This window comes from Amblyomma maculatum, chromosome 3 (genome assembly GCF_055883805.1).
Source record: "Amblyomma maculatum isolate TAMU_Amacu chromosome 3, ASM5588380v1, whole genome shotgun sequence".
NCBI lineage: Eukaryota > Metazoa > Arthropoda > Arachnida > Ixodida > Ixodidae > Amblyomma > Amblyomma maculatum.
This window is the reverse complement of record NC_139346.1, coordinates 177,736,614-177,759,612: the sequence shown is the minus strand read 5'-3', so window position 1 is coordinate 177,759,612 and position 22,999 is coordinate 177,736,614. Positions and strand designations below refer to the sequence as shown.

Here is a 22,999-nt window from a genome sequence, read left to right as displayed (position 1 = left end):
CGCTGCACTCCCGTCGTGGCACGTGACATTGAACGACGCCGCTGACCACACACGCGCACGCGAGGGGGGACATGGCGGCAGCGACACAAAAGCGCGCTAGGCGTCGCATCGCGCGGTGGAACGCGATGACGAGCAGCGACGGGTGGCCGCTCGCGCGGGACAGGCCTTGGGCAGTCACACCGGGCAGCGCGGAGGCCTGCTGGCGTGCAAACCGATTGGCCGCAGCCAGTCCTCCTGCCCAAGAAGCCGCTGTCCGTCTCTCTCGACAAGAGTGATGCGCGCACACGACGACGCGCCAAGGTCCGCCGGCGGCCAAGGAGAGAGGCCCGTCTCTGGGAGCCGCGCAGCTTGCTATGTTGGGGGCTTTCGGTGATGCAGTTGCAGCTATAGACAGGTATTTCGTGGACTTGCGTCGCTGTTTTGCTGGCGTGTCTACGTAATTTAGGTCCCAATTCACGATGCTAAACTCGGCTTTGTCGACTTTACTGCGAGATGAGCTCTCTCCCGCAGCGTTTGTACGTGTCGTGTATCTTGTGTCGATGTGTTACGCCGATAGCGCTGTGCACGACACATTAAGCGTCGACGTGTGTGTGTAACTGTTCATTGTAATTACGACATCATGGCCTCCCTTCCACATGCACGCCTATTTCTTTCTTCCCTTCTCCTTTACCTTATGCGTCGGCAGATGTGAGCATTCCTTCGAGGCTTTCTCTCTCCTTGAATAGGAATGAAATTCGCTACTCGGAACAACAGCAGGCTTACCTGTGTTTGTTACTTCGAGGAACGCGTAGAATCGAGTTTGAGAAAATTTAAAGCAGACATGCATCTCGAGTGCTTTTTCACGCCAAGAAATATAGTTACAGCATGCATGCACCAGACACCGCTGCTGTTGTTTTGAAGAAGCCTTGACATCGGCGCACTTGACCAATAATTCTCAATCCACTGTTGCTTCTCTATGCCTCGCTTTATAGATGCTGTGTGCATAATGTTAATAATCAATTAATTAATTCTTTCTTACGAATGGAGGATCGAAGCCGAGACAAAAACTGCATACAAGCTGCTTGAGCGGATCTCGACCCCTGCAAAAGTAACATCAGCGGAAGGCATACACACTTTTTTTGCAGCACCTTCCCAGGGTGACAGATAATGAATACAATACAGAAAAGCAAAAATGTATCACGAAGAGCAAATAGACAATTTCTTCAAAAAAAAAAATAAATAAAAAAAGTAGGCAGCAAAATCTAGCAGCGGTAGAACGTATCGATTAGCGGTAACATTTCACGGGCAATTTGAATTCTGACCGAGTTAAGTTCAGAATTGATATGCCTCTATTGTGACTTACTAACTGGAATTTTGGATAGGCGGTATACATTGAAACGTTTTATCGCCACAATTAGTTCGGGACCTGGAAAATTTCCACACGTCTCGGCGACGTGTTATTTATTTAATTTATCTACAGCGCCAGGCGGCAGTGGGGGCAGGTACATAAAACAAAACATGACCTAAGCAGTGTCAGCCTCGGAAACAAGTCAACATCGCACAAACATACAAAGGGGAATGGCCGCATCAGCAAAGGCAAAACAAAACTGAAAAAGAAAAAATTCACAGCACCACGTAACTAATATGGCCGTTATAAAATAGAAAAGAAAATATTATTACACATAATACAAGCTGTGCCTGCAATTTGCTCCAATCGCGTATTAATTGTTTTGGGAGAAAAGGAGCAACGAAATACGTCTGATCGGTGCATATGTACTGGTTAACACTGTTCCAAGTTTATTTTTTTTATTTCAATGAATGTCTTGCGATGTCTTCTAGAAGGAAATAAAATTGCTTGAATATTCTTTGGTTTATTTGCCGAGTATTCAGAAGATTAGTATATTTCTCAAAGAGAGGTTCGACATGTTCTGTATACGACAGATCTTGCAGTAACCGAATTTTGTTCACATTGAGAAGCATGACGAGGTACCATACACCAGTGCACGCGTTCACTGTCCCACGCATTGTGATGTTACTATGAGCGCATGCGCTGTGCAGTTTGTGCATGCACTCTCACTGAGTGACCGGTAGGGCTTGGACGATGATACGGCAGCAGCCGATGCAAGCAGACATTTTATGCCGTTTAGCGATTATTTACCTCTCAGCATGTTCGTCACGGTGCCTCGTCCTGCTGCATCCCAGGCACTGTGGCATCCCAGAGACTGTGGACCATGTATTATTGGTGCGCCCAGAGTATGCGAACGAAAGAAATGTGCTAGCTGCTTCCTCGAAGCGTTTAGACAAGAGGCCTCTATCGAAGGAACTGCATGCTGCTGGGCGCTTGGCAGGACAGGGGGAAGGGCGTCCAGGCAGTGCGTGCTCTTTGCCGTTATTTGAGCACCAGCGGACTTGATTCGCGCTTGTAAAGCAAGCTGCTGTGTCTGTATATATATTTCATATGCCTTCTCCCACATCGTCACCCATCATGATCTTCTTTCTTCTCTCCTTCTCCTTCCCCTGTGCAGAGCAGCAGACCAGATTTGAATTATTCGGGCCAACCTCTCTGCCTTTTCCTTTCAATAAATCCATCTATCTATCTATCGTCCTGCTGCTACTTTTGCTCCTGGATGGCGCTACGAGTACATCAGAAGTTCGCATTGTCGCTAGCGGCTTGCGATACTACGCACCTTACTCGCTTAGAAACAGTTCTGAAAGAATTATATGATACTGCTTCCATTCTAATTTAAAGAATTGCCGCTCTTTTGTACACAGTTGACTATCATGTGCCATTTAGTTAGAAACTATATATATAGTGTTCTTCCTGACTTATGCAGACGAACCCTTTGTGTCTTATATTAGGCGGTATAGGGGTTGGGCAAAGTTTTTATTTTGTTTGTTTCCTGCGAACACTAATTTCTGTCTGGCCCACGCAAGTAGCTCCGGTCAGAACTTTCTCAGGGGTGAAAGCAGGCTCGAGAATTATGGAGCGTGCTTTGGGAGCTGAAATAAAACCTTTTGGAGCAACGGTTTTGGATCAACGAAACGAGACTTTTGGAGCATTTGAATTATGTTTTGAGGAGCGTTTCTAAGGTAAACGCCGTTGATAATTGCCGTCTTCGTTTTCTGAACTACAAAATCTACAATTTGATTCCTTTTTATGCACGTTCAACGCCTTTCCAACTTCACACTCATCTCTGACAGGACAAACTGCCAATGCATGTGATATATATATATATATATATATATATATATATATATATATATATATATATATATATATATATATATATATATATATATATATATATATATTGTAGGGGTGTGTTTATTCAGTCGACGCAGATGGATCCAGCTGCTCGGGATGAACTCGCAGTGGGGCGTAAGGCGTAGCGCGAATCACACAGACAACGACCAACTTCTTCGTTCTTGAGAGCGGCAGCACGCGACGCATGTCAGTGGCTATGACGATGAAGATTACCACACTACAATATATATATATATATATATATATATATATATATATATATATATATATATATATATAATACAGGCTGACCTTACAACCACTTTTAAAAGGCCAGCAGAACGCTTGCTGGTGCACTTCATAACTGAACACCTAGTCTGACCTAATGCATTTACTTAAATTGACTTGATGGATTCAGATGTTGAGTCTACCACTTTGATGCGCTTGAGCAGTAATACTAATTTGGAGTCCAAATGAATGGGCGTGACATTTCCGCTCAATATCTTGTGGACATATATACCTATTTTCTTTAGAATACAGCTCAAAGCCCCCAAATATGGGGTATTGCATGATCCTTTTTTATCTTATGTCTGGCCTTATCTGATAAATTCCTGAGGTTTGGTTATTTGGTCTGCCAAAAAGGCGCCTTCAAAACATAATAACGCGGCTTGATATGCTTGGCGCCAGTGCCGCTCCGATAGTTTTTGCCTACCGTAGGATCGCAGATGACTTCAGCGCCACATCGATCGCCATGTTTGTTTGTAAACATGGAGGAGGTCTGCACGAATGGAAGCGGCTCGAGAATTTTGGAGCAGCTTTTGGACATAGACAAATGGCACTGAAGGGTATATCAGCATTCAGCTTTACTTCACTGTATAGCAGTATAGGTCGTATGCCTTTCCAATATACTCTTGAGAAGCTTCCTATAGTGACTCAGAACTATGGCCTTTCAACCCATAACGCTTCAAGTATGATTTTGTCAGACGGCCTGACATGCTTATCAGGGATAAAGGAGCTCGATGTTGGAGTATTGGCTTGTTTTCATAGTAAAATCAAAGATATATATTTTTTTCAGCCGGACAAGTTTCCTAACGGCTCGCGGTAGTTTACGCTATCTGCTTCTTTTGCTACTCTCGCTACTCTCTCCACTGGCGATTCAAAAGCCTGGAAGGAGGTTCTACGTCACATGCATAGCGCATTTTTTTTTTTTTTTTTTTTGCAGTTAACTATCTCCGATCACCTGTACGTGGCTCATACTAAATTTACTTGCGAACAAATATTTATTTTGCTTCATGCTTCCTTCTGCTAAATTTAATGGCAGAAATTCAAGGCAGCCAGTTTGGAGCAGTTTTGGAACAATATTGCATTTTGGAGCAGTTTGGAGCAGGATGGAGCTATTAGAGCAGCGCTTCCACCCCTGCTTTCTGTGCGTACATTTGTAAACCTAATTGTTGATATTTCCGTCGCTCTATCCTGATAATTGCACTCTTCCTGATAATTGATAATTGCATTCAGCACCAGTACTGAGCCCTCCCGCTGGCCGTCGGAATGCGATACGGTGTTCACACAACTATAAGTGCGGTATATGTACGCAACCATTCTGAAAAAGCGTGCACGTATGTATAGGTATAGACGGCGATCACCGAAATTATCGGTGATTGCCGATAATTTCGCCGATCGCCGATCGCAGATCACCAAACTTTATTGGAATGATTGCAAAGCTGCTTCAAAGTTACCTGAACTGGAAGGCAAATTGACGTGAACAACTTGTGCCAAACAGAGTAATGTGAAGTAGGCTGCAATGCGAGTGACACGTGACCTGTTAGCAATGACATAAGACGATCGATGCTCCGAGCGACTGTTCTCGGCGCGCGTGTATATACACGGATACAAGAACGCATTTGGGTTTGCGTCAGCGCCGCTTCATTCCATGGAACAAGCATATTCGACGCAACGAAATTTTCAGCGCAAGTCTGAATGGCCCAGCATATAGCCGTCAATGTTTCCAAACTGCACGCTGTTTGTGAGGAATTTCTGAGCACCAATCTTATGCAGTTTAAATGTCTGGTTGGTTGGTTGGTTTGCGGAGTTTACCGTCCCAAAGCGACTCAGGCTATGAGAGACGCCGTATAGTGGAGGACTCCGGAAATTTCGACCACCTGCGGGGTTCTTAAATGTCTATCTTCCACAAACGTACAAATATTGTTACACCGTTTTCACTGAATGCTGCACTGAGTCATCATTAACACTCATGTACGGTTGTCTGACATGCATAAGTGTCGGTGTAAGAACAGCGTACTTATAGATACTTGCCGATTCGAACCCGCTCATATCGAAATTTCGGCTTCTTTCAACTATAGCAACTGGGTCTCCGTAACAGGTGTATCGAAAAAAAAAAAAAAAGCTGCTTATTTCGAATGCCACATAAAGCGAACAAATTACCGAACGCGACTCATGCATATATGTAAGCACGCGAAATAAGGGGAGAGCCAGCGATGGTGACGGCCATGCTGCATGCGACATCCTTACCGGTGTGAGCGAGTCCTTCCTTTTCTCACCGGAAGCTGGTTCAGCTCCGCGACGGTGACCGTTCTCAACGACCGTCTGTGTTTGCAGCATGGGATATGAACGTCTCGCTCTCTTCCTTGCTGCTCTCTGTACGAGACATATAGCAGTATTGCCTTCCTATGAGCGCGCTCTCGTTCCCACGCCCCCGGCGTGGACTGGGCAGCTACTCGGACGTGTGGGCAAAAGAAACAAGACCTGATGCGTGCACATTTGTGTTTGCCCATTAGGACTACACGGAAGCACCGGAGGGAAAAGGCGCTGCGCCCGATGGCGCCCCCTCCCCCTCTTCAAAAATGGCGATCGCTCTGTTTGCTATGGAAAGAACGTTTTGCACGCGGAAGACGCCATGCTCCCGATGTGGTTAAGAAAGAGTATATATAACAACATCCCCTATAGTTTCCTTGCCTTGATGTCGCACGTATATATATATATATATATAATATATATATATATATATATATATATATATATATATATATATATATATATATATATATATATATAGAGAGAGAGAGAGAGAGAGAGAGAGAGAGAGAGAGAGAGAGAGATGACGCCGCGGGATGAGTATAGGTCGCACGCACATTTTGCAAGGTAAAAGTTAGTACTATTATCATTTGCGAGCACATTCATTCAATTGGTTATAATTAGATCACGTGAAGCAATATTTGGTGCGCCACCTAGCTTTCTGTTTCATCTCCCCACCAACGTCTCCTCTATAAAGCCTTCGTTGTCATGGGGGAAAAATAAATGTTAGTCGCGGACTCGCGGCATATATACATTCGATCCATTATACATTTCTACATTCGCTCGCACAAAAGGCACACATGCGTTTGCTTCGATGAGTGAGATGTCAGTGACGATATTATATTTTTTTATATTACTAAGTTTGATGATAATGATTAACCAGCTTGCGATGATTGATATTTATATTCTCCTTATAAAATATTTCTAGCTTGTTCTATAGTTCAAATATGATCCAATCATCCGTGGTCCGAAAGAGATCGATTCCGATGAAATGAAATATAATCTAGATAAATGATCTTCAAAAAAACACTTTAGGTTTCAGTTTATGTCCCGTTTGAGTTCGTCCCTATCTTTTCAGTTATTTTCTGTACAGTAGTGTCAATTTGCCTAACTATCCTTTATCTGCTGAACTCTCAGAAGAGGTCCCTCGGGAATTCAGAAGCACTTTAAGTTAGGACACTTATCGAATTAATAATGAATAAATGCACATGAGGAAAAGGTCACAGCGGGTTCAGATCTTGGTAGCGGGGGAAGAGAGTTATCAGTGAGCAATTGAAGTGCTGCTCGAGTCTTCAAGACAGTTGTGGAAAATTCGCTGTTTAAAAGGGGGGGTGACTCGTTTTGGAGACATCCTGCGTGTACGTAATCTATATAATACGATGTCGTGTGCCAGACTGGCGTCTTCTTCAGCGGTGCCGTCTACCCGGCTCGCGCGACCAGGAGACGCAGCACGCGAGCCGTGTAAGAGGAGGAGGGGGAACCCGTAATTGGCGGGAGTAATTGGTCCGTCGGGCCCCGTGGGAGCGTCGGCGCGGATCCCTTTCAAAGTGCCGGCCGCCGCCCGCTGCCCCCTCCTCCGCCGGCTGAGTGATTCGCTTAACTCGATTAGCGCGAGAGAGCGTGTGTACATACATGAACGTCGACCGCAGCAGCCGCGGCGGAGACCGCGTCTTTCCGCTCTCCAAGAAAAGGGGGCCACACTCCGGCCGCGCACATACTCGTGCGCCGGTGCTCAACTTCTTCATCGAACGAACGGGAGTATAACGGTGTCTGTCGCCCCCCGTGCTACGTTTGGCGCTAATGTCACAAAATGCCGGACTGATGTAGGTACCTTGATGGCGCCATTTATTGGCACCGATGTCACACCAATCTCGGCACCAATGTGCATGGGTACCACTGATCGACAACACGGAAGCAATGTCGGAAAAATATCTCACCTATATGGGCAGCTCGGAGCGACAACTCAGGGCGTTCATTGTTTATTGGTTCCAAAGTTACAAAGACGTGCACCTCTGCATACAGGAAGCCACATCTCTCCGCTCCAGATTTTATTCGGCACTGATGGTTCGTATACGACACGTCATTCGTGTCATCTATAGCATGGTTGCTTTCCTATTTTTAATATTTTAGGACATACTTTCGCACAGAGATAATTGTGCAAATACCGTAAACATTGGTATGTTAGAGCGTTGAAGTGGACACCAAAAGAGCGTAATCAGAGACGGCTAGGGCAAGTGAAGCGACGACTTTACGAAGTCTCTTGGAATAACGTGTAAGCAGTTGCAGTCAGGCGGGTATTTATTTATCACTCTTGGAGGAGGCTTCTTGGTGAAAAAAAGAAGAAAAAAAAGAAAAAGAGGCTTAAGCATAGTTTTTCTGCTCAAAATTATTCGCATGAAGGATTAATTGTGGACGTGGCCTCTAGCCCACACCTCCCTCCCCGAGGTCCGCACATGGTTGGAGAAAAGTAGAAAATTAGAAGGCATAACGGTCGTTCTCAATGATAAAAAGCACGGAGCCATCCTTCGAGAATGATCTTGTGACACCAGCAAAAAACACCCGCAAACAGGCATGCAGCCAGATTTTTTTTTTTTTTTTCTCGAAAGGCCCAAGGTTTACTTCTGTCTCGGTGCGGTGGAGCCCATGCAGTTAAGGTGACCCCTACGTCAAGGAAAGAAGGCAGTTACCGGGCCACACGTTCCCCCCACTTCCTCCCCCTCCCCCCAGTACGCGTCCCAACAACAAGAATCTCTTATCTCTCTCTGAAAGGGGGTATATATTCTGCAAGAACGCTATAGGTGAATTCCGGGTGAGCTTGTCTTCGGGGGGGGGGGGGGGGGGGGGGGGGAGAGAGAGAGAGAGAGAGAGAGAGAGAGAGAGAGGATGGAACCCACGCACTCTCCACTTCCGTAAAACTGTAGCTGCCTGCTGTCGTTGCGCGGTCAATCTGTCTGTTTACGCATTTGACTGCTGACGCCTGATGCTTGCACAAATCTGAAAAACAGCTTTTATTCTTCTCGGACTTTAGCTGAAGATGCAATATTATCTGATGCAGATCTATGTTGCAGACAGCTTGGCGGCACGTGCGAGTATTTCGTGCAGCATCGTAAGTTTTATTAGACTCTTTTCCGAAGAAAGACTTCCGGCTGTCATGTGCACCCTTACTCACGAAGTTCTCGGAAGGTACAAGCGGACTATTTTCACCTGAAGCGTCGTGAGCGCCGCCGCTTCAGAGGCACGAAGTTTAGAGGCGCAGAGGGTGAGGGGGAAAGAAGCGCTTCCTGGCAGCTCGCCCTGCATGGCGTCGTTCCGACACCGTCTAGAGAATTTGGTCGTCCCTGCGCCCTCTATGGACTGCTTCCTCCATAGAGTTTGTCCCTGAAGAACATCACTGCTCTCGAGATTGGGTTAATCTTGTGCGCGGGTTGAGTTTCCGGCGCTTGCCACTCCAAGCGTATATATGAAAATAAGAGCAGAACACCGGAGATAATTAACACATCGAAAATTTCTTGATTGGCGAGTGTTTCTGAGGATCTACGTATAGAAGCTGATTTACTTCAACTTTCATGTAATAGCTTTTTGATGAAAATTTAATTATGGACCTGATTTCTTCAGTGCAGGAGAAATTCTATTCACACCAGACGACGACTAAAAATGACGATTGATTGTCGTGAATTATTTCATCATTTTGTTTTTGTAACGGAAGGTATACGATATACCTTTGAGCATTTCGCCGATGCCTGAAAGAGCGTTCCGTTGCCTAGCAACCGGTTTCGTCACTGTTGCAGAGAAACAACGATAGTTGACAACAAGGAGAAGATAAATAAACGGGTGATAACAACAACTGTAATCACCGCCTGGCCATGGCCAATCCCCCTTGTGGGTATGCGCCATTTTTATGAGGGCAACAACAGCAATATTGTTGCCACCCTGGTAGAAACGAACGACAACAGCGAGTTGCTGGACAGAAGGTTCGTTCGAACGTTGTGACGGCGGTGTACCCCGGAGTTCGACGTACAGAGACGATGCCATACCACTGGAAGATTTCTACATCCGAATGAAAATGGTCAACGAGAGGCAAGGGGGTGCTCATGCGGGAAGTGATTCACCATGCGACAGGCCAAGAAGTGAAGCCCTGTGTACAACGACGGCACAGCCAGGAGAACATCAACTCTTCCGAGCCAGAAGTCGTCACCTGGCAGTTGGCTGATAAGCAGAGAGGGAATGACCTCAGATGCCCGTATGCGAGAAGAACGGCTCGCTTTCGATACTATCCTGACATATAGCGGGGCTAAGCTAAGCCACAGCCATCTTTTGTTGTTGTTGTTATGTTCCGAAGTACGTGATACGTTTTGTTACAGAAGCACTGTTCAGCGCGGCAGCCTCGAATTAAACCAGGCTCATGCTTTCCGATCACAACTGCACCTGAAGCTGCGAAATCCAAACCCGGCACCTTTCTTGGTACCGAATTCGGAAGCTTGTAAACTGTCATGCCACTCTCGGCGCAACGACAAACTGTATTTCGACGCTCAGCAGATGGGCAAGGTGCACGAAGGGAGAAATTGTGTCACTTCATGAATAGCTGCAGCAGCGTACAACCTAGGGTGCCTGGAGGCCCAGCGCCGGAGACGACGGTATCGAAGCACCCTAATGCGACATATATGAAGCGGTGTCTTTTGCCAAGCTCCGGGAGCTCCATGTTACGGGTAAGGCCTGCATTTTCATTATAGGAGCTTTGTAATTGGGAAAATTCAAGAAATTCTTTACGGATGATCGCGATCACGAAAAGGGTTATTTAGATCTACACCACTGGTTGAAGATTTGAGATGGTGAGGATCGTAATGAAACACGAACTCCTCTTAGAGAAAAAAAAAAAAAATTGCGGGACCCTTAATTTTCGAGGTCACGTCATATTCCACAACATATGGGCTCCTCCCGTTTACCGGCTCCCTTATCGGATGCTCATCCACACATGCGCACTTTTTGTTACTCGCTGAATCAGTATTCTTTTAAATGTGTCTCTATTATGCCGCGCGTACTCATTAACTTACAGTCGTAAGATACCATATTAGTCGCAGATACCACATTGTGTGAAAGACCACCCGATATAATGAAAAGCACGCTTTAACCAAGACCCACGAGTGTGACTTCATGGCCTATCTATATATATAGGGGTAGCGATCTGATCCTTCCTAGCCCGAGTTAGCAGCGCTTGCCAAATCGGCAATGTCACGTGGTCTCGTGACGTCACACAACCCGACGACCAATCAGTGCACAGCCGTGTCACTTGCCAACTGCCGCCTGTCATGGGACTGCCTTTGAGTTTTCGCTCATAACACCGACGTCTGACTTTCAGGTGGACGGGGTGTCAACGCTATGGAGTTGTATACGCTATAACTATAAAGCTGGACGACATGACAGAGCAAGCAGCTGATATACAATAGCAAAATGGCGTAAGGGATTTCATCGAATAGTCGCGAAGAAACGCAATGGCAATAGAGACTTTTAGTTTAGCGCTACCGCTTACCGCTACCACGCGAGCGTCAGTACGCATGCGCAGATCACCCCGCGGGCGACAGATGGCGCCACGTTCCTGTCAAATTCCGGTGGACTCCGCACGCAGGGACTAGTCAGCGCGTGCTGTGCTGACGGGGCGCGGTATACCGGTAACGGCCGCGATAGGCGCCAGCAGTTAACCAAAAGTCTCTATTAAGGTGTGCAGCAAGTGCGCATATTAGTTCCTCCCAACCGCTCGGGACACAGAAAAGGAGTGCGTCGACTGATAGAGCAGATGCTCGAATATGTTTTACGGCTTTTATAACGCATAGGGAGAACCAATCTCCCATTGCGCAATTGAGAAAAAAAAAAAAAGAAGTGGCATCCATTCACTTCATTCACTGAATGTGGTACAATACAACGGGGATTGCAAAAGTAACGGCAGCCCTCAACTGAGCATATACTTAATTCGTACGGCGTGAGCAAGCAGCCAGTTTACTGGCGTATAGGCTACAGGCTATAGTATACGGCACCATATATTCCCTTCATAGCTGAGAATAATTTCAGTCGTGATGACTTTATGAGTGGGGCGACCGTTGGGGCGGCGTCATGAAAGGAAATCGTTGGATGGGCGTACACGCAGCGAGTCACGCTCGCGATGGGCGCCCGAATGTTGCCGCTCGGCTCGCGCACCTTTTCCCAACGACCTTCCACTCTGTTGGGTCGAGTGGGAGGCTCGCTTTTAGTTACAATCTTATAATAAAGAATATATAGTTACAAAACTGCAAATTTTGTTTCAAAACGATGGCTCTTTCATGTATCTTAGTCGAGGATAACCGGCACCCGCAACAGACATGATCCACATGAGTTTTGATTGTCATCATCCATCATGCATACATACCGTTCGCCTCTGATCTTTATGCATGCCTTTGTAGTGCTATGCATTATGCAGCCCTTAGCATAGCTTTGTGAACGTTCGAGCACAGGCGATAAACACGCAGATTATATGAAAAAAAGGCGCAGGTTTATACGCCGTGCTTCCTGTCTCAAACGTGACGGTTGCAACCACGTTACGTTTGTGCAACCAAGTTATACAACACAAAACAATCATAAAAAATAGCGATACTCACGCAAGAAGACCCCGCGCAGCTAAAATTATCTGAGATTGTATAATGAAATGGCGTATGATGTCTTCCTGGTCGTTCGTGACCCTTCAGATTTCTTTCTGTATACGTTATAGAAGCGAGCAGGAGCATGAACTGCGAGTTTCCGCAAGTAAAGAAAAAAAAAAACAAAAATGGTTCCCCGTGTGTCGTCGCCTGTGACTCGAGTTTAGGTTGGTTGGTTGGTTTGTGGGGTTTAACGTCCCAAAGCGACTCAGGCTATGAGAGACGCCGTAGTGGAGGACTCCGGAAATTTCGACCACCTGGGGTTCTTTAACGTGCACTGACATCGCACAGCACACGGGCGCCTTGCTTTTCGCCTCCATCGAAAAGCGGCTGCCGAGGTCGGGATTCGATCCCGCATCCTTGAGTTTAGTCTGTCGCACTGTATTACAATTGTATGCGGTGATTCTCTGGATGGCATTACTGGTGAACCGGTCTGCATTTATGGGAGCGTGCTGCCAAAAAAAAAAAGTATTCGAACCTGACTAAAGCAAACCTGTAATATTTACACGCGCTCTGTAAGGACATCATTCATAATACTATTCATAATACTGTTCATAATACTGTTAAGTTAATAATACTAATATTTCCATTGTCATCGTGAAAATTTGCTCTTCATATGCTGGCTCGATTCGGGAACTCAGTCTTCCTTTTTACAAGGATTGCTGTTATATGGACGCACGGCGATCACTATGCAATATGTTCTCTGTGCTCATCGAATTCTGTTCGCCTTACCGGAGTAAACTGCAGAGCGTGCACGATATATATGCTCGAACCACACGCAGAAAATTCTAAAGAACGCCGTCGTTACTATATAGTTATGGCACGATACGTGGGCGCCATCCACATGGGAAACTAAAATGCGTCATACCGAACGAAATCAATTTATTTAGCATCCTGAAAACAAAGGGAGCGGTTGCAATAGAAAGCGGCCCCTGTGCAGCTTGATGTGCCTGCAATCCTATTTCAACAAGGAGGCAGAACGTATACGGTTTATATGCAGTTTTAAAACAAAATTACCACCAAATAGGCCGAAAAATAAACGAAGCAGCAATATATACGCATCATCACCAGCCTGACTATACCCACTGCGGTGCGAAGGCCTCTCCCATATTTTTCCAATCAACCCGGTTCTGTGCTAGCTGCATCCACTTGACCCCTGCGAACTTCTTAACCTCATCCGCCCGTACCTAACGTTCTGCCGCCCCCTGCTACGCTTTCCTTCCCTTGGAATCCAGTTTGTTACCCTAAGCGACCATCGGTTATCCTCTCTTCGCACTACATGTCCTGCCCATGCCCATTTCTTCTTCTTAATTTCCACTAGAATGCCGGTAGCTTGAGTTATTTCTCTGGCCCACTCTGCACGCTTCCTATCTCCTAATGTTACCCCTACCATTTTTCGTTCCATAGCCCTCTGCGTTGTCCTCAACTTAAATAGAACCCTCTTGGTTAGCCTCCACGTTTCAGCATAGGTGAGTACAGGTAAGATGCAACTGTTGTATACTCTCCTCTTGAGCGATACCGGTAAGCGATACCAGATATACGCATAAGTAAACTTATACCTTGCAATGCTGATTAAATGCATGCGTAGTGACACAATTAAAACTGAATGCACTAATAATGTGACAGTCTCGACTTTCGTTGCTTGATGGATCTCTTTCCTCAAAAGGACTCGACAAGCCACGAAGAACAACCAGAGAAGTCGAAGTGCATTCCTCACTTGAGGGGTTGTTGGTTACGCATACTTAGCCACATTTTGTACTTTACAAGGTCGCTGTGAAAAAAAAAAAATGAAAAAAAAAATCGCACGAGTGCACGCCATCCGCAAGGTGTCATGCAGACACATGAGAACTCTTATACTTTCGTTTTTGAGCGGGAAATATGTTCAACAACACTCTTTGCACAATGAATTTGTCTATGCACTTCACTCGGCAGTATACTGTGCTTTGGGAAGTGTGTTGTTAAATTCTGCTGTTTATAAAAGCGCTTATGAAATTGACAGTCTGCGCACTGAGAGTGAATGTATTTGTTATATTGTGGTTGTTCGGAAGTGGGATATGCTCCATGCATGCTTGCATCGGCTCAGAACGTCAAAATATATATGGCAATTATTTTCTGTACTGTGTGTCGAAAGTCCGAAGTGGGTCAGTTGGAAGCTCATTAAGCAACCATTTTATAGCCGTAAACGTTTAACAGTAATCAGACCTGAATTCAGGACTCAAGTGAATTTTTTTGCAACTCTGTCAAATGCACTAACAATGACAGCGGGTGCAAATAAAAATAGAAATATATTCATCACTGTACACTGAATATGATATTGTCTGTAGGTGCTTGGAGAACTGAAACATCAGTATAGAATATCAATAATGCCGCATCTACACGTGACGAAGCATTTCTCCTGATATTACAAGTAATAACACAAGAAATTTTTATGCTGGGGCAAATTGCCTATTTACATCTGGCAAGAAATCCTATTCAGCTCTAATAGCTCTGGAAAAACGGTATTACGATTTGTTGACGTAAACCTATGTTTCAACTGCTATTTTTTGATAACTTCTTACGGCAAGGGGCGAGTCCATGTTGTTGGGGCATTTTTGGAAACGCGGAGTCACAGTATGCAGCTTGAACGGTGCATGTATTGGACACCCAGAGATAAGAGTATACTATACCAAAAGTAGATACCATAATGCGGCAACAGTGCCTTGAGAATATACTAACAGAACTAAAGGGAAAAAAGGACTCGTGACTTATTTAGAAGAAATGGAGATATAAAAATAGTACTCAATATCAAAACACACGATAGAACAAAACCTCACTTCATTTATTAACGAGTGGCACGTCACGGCGTAATCACGCGATGGGGATGTTTCTCGAAAAGTCCTGTGCATGTATAAACGACGCGTGAACTATAATTCAGGTTGCCTATATTTAACGACAGTTGAACCACAATTTTCAGAACGTGGCTGAAAGTTCTTAGGTTACATGCATGGGCATAATCATCATCCGATACAACGTGCGCGCGTTGAACAGGAGAATGCATGTCTCTGCTCTTCAACCCTAATTCGCTTTATACTCGGGACCTTCTCATGTATATATGCATGGAGTAAGGCTATACGAGGCTCATGCCTGCATCCTCACTCCTCTTTTATCCCGCACCAAGAATAATTAAAATAAGGGCTTGTGGCGGATCACGTATGGGCTGCAGTGGCTGGAATGTGAGCGCTTAGTATTTTATAAAGAGGAAAACGTCTTCGTGCACTGTGACGATTTGCGTTATCAATTTATGTGGTACCGCTATATGTTCATATAGCAGCTATACTTCGGAGGTTTAAAGGGAAACCGAGTGTGTTCATCTCATTCAAGCTTCCACTGCGTAGTGAAGTTCCATGAAGTTCACAGCGGTCACCGCTGTCCACAGTGAAGTGACTTCACTGTGCAAACGCGAACGTGCTAAATGTGTGGAGCACCACGTACCAGCATCCATTCTTCGTTGCAGTTGCAGAATAGTAGCGCAAGGTGCCGTATGAACGCCAATAAGTGACGAAACGACGTGTCTTTCCGTTTGTCTCCTGTCTGCGAAGCTGATGTTTTGGCCAGTGTCCGGCACTCAACCACGTACTAATCATCTGCTGGTTGACAAGCAAGCTAAGCGTGATAAGCGTGATGCAAAGATCAGAATGGATGTCTAAAATGTATACACGCTCAAGCAACTGCGCATTGTGCAAACGGGAACAGAAGACAATGCATTGCTATATGGTTTCATCGTTCCTTGTGGGATCCACGGTCACTACTTCAATCGCGGAACTTGGAAATACGTAGAACGCTCTGGCTATAGATCACTGCCCTATAGATCGTGGCGTGGCAGAAACAAGACTCGATGTCTGAGAGATTCAAAGGAGCAAAATGGGACCATGACCACTTGGGCTGCCTGAAACTTTGGATTATTAGACAACAGACCTCCATTCGTCCGCCACATACACTTCGCCACCTCTAGCAGCTTGTGTAGTGTCTATACTGATGGTTTCCATTCGTTGAAACCGCGTCAATCTGCTCTCGAGCTACACTGTTATAACGTTCCAGATGACCCGGAACGATTGCACGAGTACATGAAAAGCTGACTGCAATATCGCACCGAGGTTATGTGCTGATTTGATTAAGATCGCTGATCTGCAGGTACAGCATCCCGAAAAGAAGCGTACGGAGAAAGCGTAGCAGTCACTGCGCTTACCCTGGAAGGGGTAGCCGGTGAAGAGTGGCCGGATGGTGCCGAGCGCCATGCTGGGTGCCGAGTGGGGCGCTTGCATCCAGCAGCGGCCCGCGCTCGACGACCAGTCTGCTCCGCCCAGAGCCGGGAACGAGTTGCCCTCCAGGGCAGCGCCGTCACTGCTGCCGCACAGCACCGGCTGTCCACCGCGCACAGGCGCCGAAGTGCCGTCGCCCGCCGCCGCGGGCACAAGGCCGAAACCGGGCAGGGGCACCGTCGTTGCGTCTCGCGCACCACTTGCCGAGAACGAGCTCAGGACCGACCACGTCGGACTACTCGCACGGTGAGCGCTGATGATGACGCCTTCTTCGCAGCGCCCGTGATGGACTCACCGCCAGAGCGATCCCTTATCCTCGTGTGTACCGTTACAACACAAATGCTTTCGTGCTGGGCGTAGTAGCAAGCAGTAGCGGGAGTCGTTCTTCGCGAAGACTGGGCGACAAAGGTAGCTGGGAATCTCGGATGAATTAGAAGATGTCGAAAGTCGAAAACACGTTTCTGACACACCTGTCAGCGACACTGTGCAAGGGAAATGCAGCTGCTTGGCGAAGGGTCACTCCACTGTGGCTTTCTTCTTTCTGCTGTTGTCCTCCAATTGCCCGAGGCGACACCGTGGCGATCCGATGATAAGCCGGACGCGAAACCCCTCGCATCTATCACACACGCACACACTCACGCGCACGGCACTGCAGGAGCGCTGGCGAAAGCGCACGGCCGAGGGCGCACGGTTCGCCGTCTTCTGAGGAGCGCTCGCGAGGCTCTCGCTGCGCGCTGCGGCGGCCCTTCGGGGGGGCGGAGGGGACGGCCTGAGTGGGAAGGCGGCGCTTTCGGTAGGAAGGCGGTCCTCACTCTGCTTTTTCCCCTCTCTACCCCCCCTCCCAATGGGACCACCCCCAGCTGCATTCGCGCCGAAAGTTACACACCTGGACTCTCCCCCGCATACGCACCAGCCCCGCTTTTTTTTTTTTTTTTTTTTTTTTTTTTTTTTTTTTTTTTTTATATAGAGGCGGTCGGGATAGTTGGTGCGTGGTACTTGGTCGACGTCAGGCGCGGCGGCGGCCATTTTGCTGCCGATGGAGCGCTGATACGAGAAGACGTTGCGCAGCTGTGCCGGCCTTTTCCACGCGGTTCGTTCCGTGCTGATGCGAGGCGGACCGCGTGTGTTGTGGCACCTTTCCCAGTGCTGCTCAGGGAGAGAGATTGAATGCCCACCCGGGAGGAGCGCTGATGCGGCCGGAGAGAGACCGCAGCCAGCGATTTCCGCCGAACACGACTCGGCCGTTTTCGTCGCACCATTCGCACGTTCCGAACGCGGCCTGAATGCGACTCGACTGCTGCGGTTGTTTTCGGCGTGCTCACTACGACGTTGCGAATGGCGTAGCGATTCAATATAGAAATTAACCTCCTGTAACAAAAGGGCTCTGCTGGGCGCGTGAAAACAAACAAACAAAAAAAAAACACAAACAAACTTCCCTAACAGATTTTTTTTTTTTTTTTTTTAGATTTAAATTTCAACCAAAACAGTCTTTTAGTGCCCATAGCGGCATCTGTCGGCTCAACTCCTCATTCACTAATCCCTTGATGTCGACCTCTTTAATGTCGTGCACTTATATTTGCATAGTTTCGTAAGGTGATATAGGTCGAGACCTCTCAACATATTGTCACGTGGTGGCATGACAAGCGATGGAACACGGCGACATAACAGAAACAGAGCGACGTGATGACATGACGATCAAATATGTTTTAATGGCCTGGCGCGAGCGCTCCGCCCCGCGCCACTGCCCGCTTCGTCATCTTCGTAGCACTACCCGGGGCCACCGAGCGATCGTCCCGATCGATTGCTAGAAATCCATTGCATGAAGTGACGATGAACACAGACACAGGATTAGGACATGAAACGCTGGACACCACAGTGAATGCGAAGATGGGATGAATGCTTGCATCGGAGCGTCAAGTCCAATCTTCACCATTTGCCGAAGGCCAAGGCTCATGGACACGCCGAACGGCTTGGGCGGGGGTGCTGTCTTCGCTCGAGTGGTCGTGAGGTCACTTCGTCGTAGAGTCGGTAGGGTCGGCTTTGAGCTCTTCCTGGTCGTCGTGTGTTGTGGTCAGGGCTGGGGACGAGGCTGGGGACAGCGGCTGGTCAGGTCTGAGCAAAAAGGGCTGGGGCAGAGCTGGGCGGCGATCTCGACAGGCTTTCGGCAGATGGACCCGGCGTACGGTTGGCTTCGACGGTGCAAGGCGAGGATGGGGATGAACCGCACCTCCAACCAAATGTTACGTGGTGACATTACAAGTGATGGAACACGGCGACATAACAGAAACAGAGCGACGTGATGACATGACGATGAAATATGTTTTAATGGCCAGCGGGCCTGGCGCGAGCGCTCCGCCCCGCGCCACTGCCCGCTTCGTCAATGTATATATATATATATATATATATATATATATATATATATATATATATATATATATATATATATATATATATATATATATATATATATAGTAGAGTTTGGGACCCATGTCTTGAGCCCTGCATGGTTGGATTTCCAAGCTGCCCAAGTTGGCACCTCCTGTCATGTCATGTGGCTTCGGGCGTCAATCAACCCGCCGGCCAATCAGTCTCCTGGCGTCATGTTGCGTGCCAACTATATAGAACTCGTAATTCCTCGCTCTCAACATCAACGACGCTTGATTTTTTGGAGAACTGGAGCCTTTAAATATACGGTCTTCGATGAAGGCACATGGCTTAGGGTTTCCTCGCGTCCATAGCGCAATACGTTTCCACAAAACCTATACTCCAGCAATCGCCACGAAAAAAAGGAAAAACGAAAAGATCTGCTGAGCTTGATAAGGTGAGATAAATTAAGGGCGCTGGTACGAAAAATACAAAATAGGGTTAAACATTGGCCTGGTTGAGAGTCCGAAGTTTTATTTAATAAAGTTTATACCATCCACCATGGCGTGGATGGTATAGGGAAGGAAAGCGTAGCAGGGGGCGGCAGAAAGTTAGGTGGGCGGATGAGGTTAAGAAGTTCGCAGGGGTCAAGTGGATACAGCTAGCACAGAACCGGGTTAATTAGATAAATATGGGAGTGGCCTTCGCCCTGCAGTGGGTATAATCAGGCTGCTGCTGCTGCTGCTGATGATGATGATGACCATGGCGTGAACATAGTGCGTCCTGCCTTCCTACCATATAGCTGTCACCCCAGAGTGCAGCTTTGTGCAGTGCTGAGTGTTGAATGTTATTTCTGTGATCAGTGGACGGTTTTTTTTTATGCATTCTCGTTTCGCTACGTGCGCGTCATTCCCTCTGCTCATGCGCATATAGCATATATGGGCGTATGCACCAAAACCTTCGCCGGCGAAGGAAAGCCGCGGCATCTCGGTTCGTCGTGACAACTGTCTCTCTGCCCTCACATCATGCATCGCGCGACGGCGTTGTTTCCATCCGGGAAGCCCGACATGGCGGCACTGTGGAGCAGCGCGGAAGTGCGTGACTGGCCCTTGTGACGACGTTGTTACGCGTGTGGATTGCGCATGTCTTACGTCGTCGGTCGCACGGATTTTTATGCTTTCTGTGCTGCGCGTGAGCCATCAGAGCTGCGAGTGCACATCACACCCCACATACACGGACAGATATGTGCATGGAGCGTATCGTACATACCGGCGCTAAACGAGGCAAGTCGAATTCGATTCATGTAATAGCAGATGGATGCATGCCGTGTACGATATATGCCTTACAATCGTTCCTTGGACCTCAAGTTCAAGATGCCCCAAACAAGTTTGATCAAGGGAATTCTTCCTTGTTCATGTAGACTGCAGGGAATAACAAATTTTGAAAAAGGGAAAGGTTTTTGCGTCCAGTCATACGTGGATTGATTGATTGATAAACTTTATTGGGGGAAATTGGGGTTAGGGGTAGTGGGTTAGGAAACAGAAATTTTGTCTACCTCCCTGTCCTGCGCAGTGCAACAAGTTCGCACACTTCGTCAAGGCAAGACTTCCATACTCGAACACTTATTTGTTACGTATATAATAGCGCACTACCAGATGATAAAAACTATATCCTATACGTAAAATGTGCCTCTATGACGAAACACTCTAATATTTTCAAAGCGATGGGAATTGAATTTTATAGCGAGACATTAGCTTAAATCTGTCTACTGCGTTGGCTTGAGGCTTAGATACCTTTTCGACTTGCTAGACGAGAACGATAACAATGCGGTTACTTTTAACGCGGCTGAATACTGCGTTAAAGAATCGATAATTTAAACATATGAGGGGGAACATACAGACTGCCGAATAGAGCGGGTGTGTCTGACGATTAATGCCCGGAATTCTGGAGCAGTGAAGCCTCAAAAGAAAAAGCATTTATATTGCGAAAGCAATTTGATATATACTCTATAGTTTCGAGCCTTCAGCGTAGCGCGGCCGGTTGCCACGTCTTACCCACGTGACGCTGTGACGTCACATCCCACGGGACAGGGTGAGAGCTGGGCTACCATCTCAAGCGGCTGGCAGGAGCTGCCAACTTTGGTCTCTCGTTTCACATGACGGTTATGTCAGATTCAACCTGCTATGACCCTGGCCACTAAGGCACGTTCATACGGCTTGGTTAAAGCGAGGCTTTATATGTGGGCTGAGGAAGAAGAGGAACGCTCGGTCACCCGCAGCTAATGCTTTCGCTAATTACTTGGTTCAGCAGCGTTGAACCCTTGTAATTTTTTTGATAAGCAGCGAAGCGTTATGAATGGGCAAAGGATTATGGAGCAATTAGCGACATACCACTGATCCGGATTATATAAGACACTGAAATAATATTAAGAATAATGAGATGGAGAACATGCGGAGCAGTATAACCTGAAATAATAAAAGGCATGCAGTTGGCCAGTAGTATACCTTAAACATGAAATCATATAACAGCTGCATGTATATTACTTTTCTGGAACTGCACCTATATGAAAAGCCTCAAACCCACGTGAGGCTATGTGAAAATGGCGGTCCTGGTACTCCCCTGATGGGGATGGGACAGGTAGGTCACCGCCGCTTGCGGCGGGGGCTGGCCGGCCACCGAATATTTCTCTTTTGTATAGCCGTCATTGCACTCGCCACCACTTCGGTGGTGGACGACGGCTGTTGTTGCGGCGCGCGTCTTTCTCTCCCACTTCGTTTTTTTTCTTCTCTATTTTCTCTTCTGTCTGCACGAGGCAGCGGAGGTGGCTCAGCTGTAGCAGGCCCGTGCATTTTTTTTTCCTTCTTTCTACAGCCACAACAACAACATGTGAAAAGCCGTATTGAATCAGAATTAACGACACTTCGGCAAGCTATCAAAAGGTAAGTAACAGGTGTAACGCTATACGAGACAAGGGAGCCGAGAGGGTCTGGGAAAAAACTCGAGTTAATGAAATCATATTCGATCAACAAGAAATGGACATGGGCAAGGTATTAGGTAATAAGTAATGTGAATGCACGATAACCGTTGATCGTTAATGGTAACGGAGCGGTGTCAACAGATGGCGAGAATGTCAGGCGGCCAGATGCGATTAGGAAGTCTGCCGAGATAAGGTGGCAGAGGTTGGAGCAGGCTGGGTTCATCGGATATGTATGCGAGCGGATTTTGTTATGATATGTAGTTGTAGCTGATAATTCTAATTCGTCTTGAACATATTTCTTTATTTCTTTTGGCAAAGGTTGATATTACAGGTGAAAAATATCAACCAGTTCTCGAGTCGTTAATGATAATAAATATAGATACGCAGACCGAGCTTCGAAACTAATGACGTTAATGGGCTTTAAGCGTTTGCTGTCATTTTGCTGGCATGGTGATGAGCGCGTCCTTAACGAACATTAGGTGTGGGTCGACGTCAACGATAACGTGAATCTCAGGTGTGTGTTCTATCCTCTTAAAAAGTGCTGACATTGAATTACGGCTCGACACATTTTAGCAGTGTGTGTGTGTGTGTGTGAATAAATTCATCTGCTTAGTCATAAATTTTTTATACGGAACATATATATATATATATATATATATATATATATATATATATATATATATATATATATATATATATATATATATATATATATATATATATATATACATATTTTACCACAAGTGAAGGACATTGCTTGCACGAAGCACATATAATCATAGGAGACTACCATTGACGGAAGGTCGATGTAACATCTGTGGTCTCACAATTGTATCCCATGTATATATTTTTTTCCGTTTCTCATCATTTGCTCAAATGA

The 22,999-nt window shown here is 46.5% G+C and overlaps 1 protein-coding gene across 1 annotated transcript in view; it reads right to left on the bottom strand.

The window, feature by feature from the left end:
- The window catches only part of LOC146197048 (protein gooseberry-like), a 78,360-nt gene extending 61,485 nt beyond the window's left edge, over nucleotides 1-16,875 (bottom strand). Inside the window, exon 1 of the mRNA XM_084596433.1 lies at nucleotides 16,706-16,875. Within this exon, the coding sequence (XP_084452559.1) occupies nucleotides 16,706-16,781 (76 nt within the window). The 5' untranslated portion in view covers nucleotides 16,782-16,875. The remainder of the gene's footprint in view (nucleotides 1-16,705) is intronic.
- Nucleotides 16,876-22,999: the final 6,124 nt, after the last annotated feature.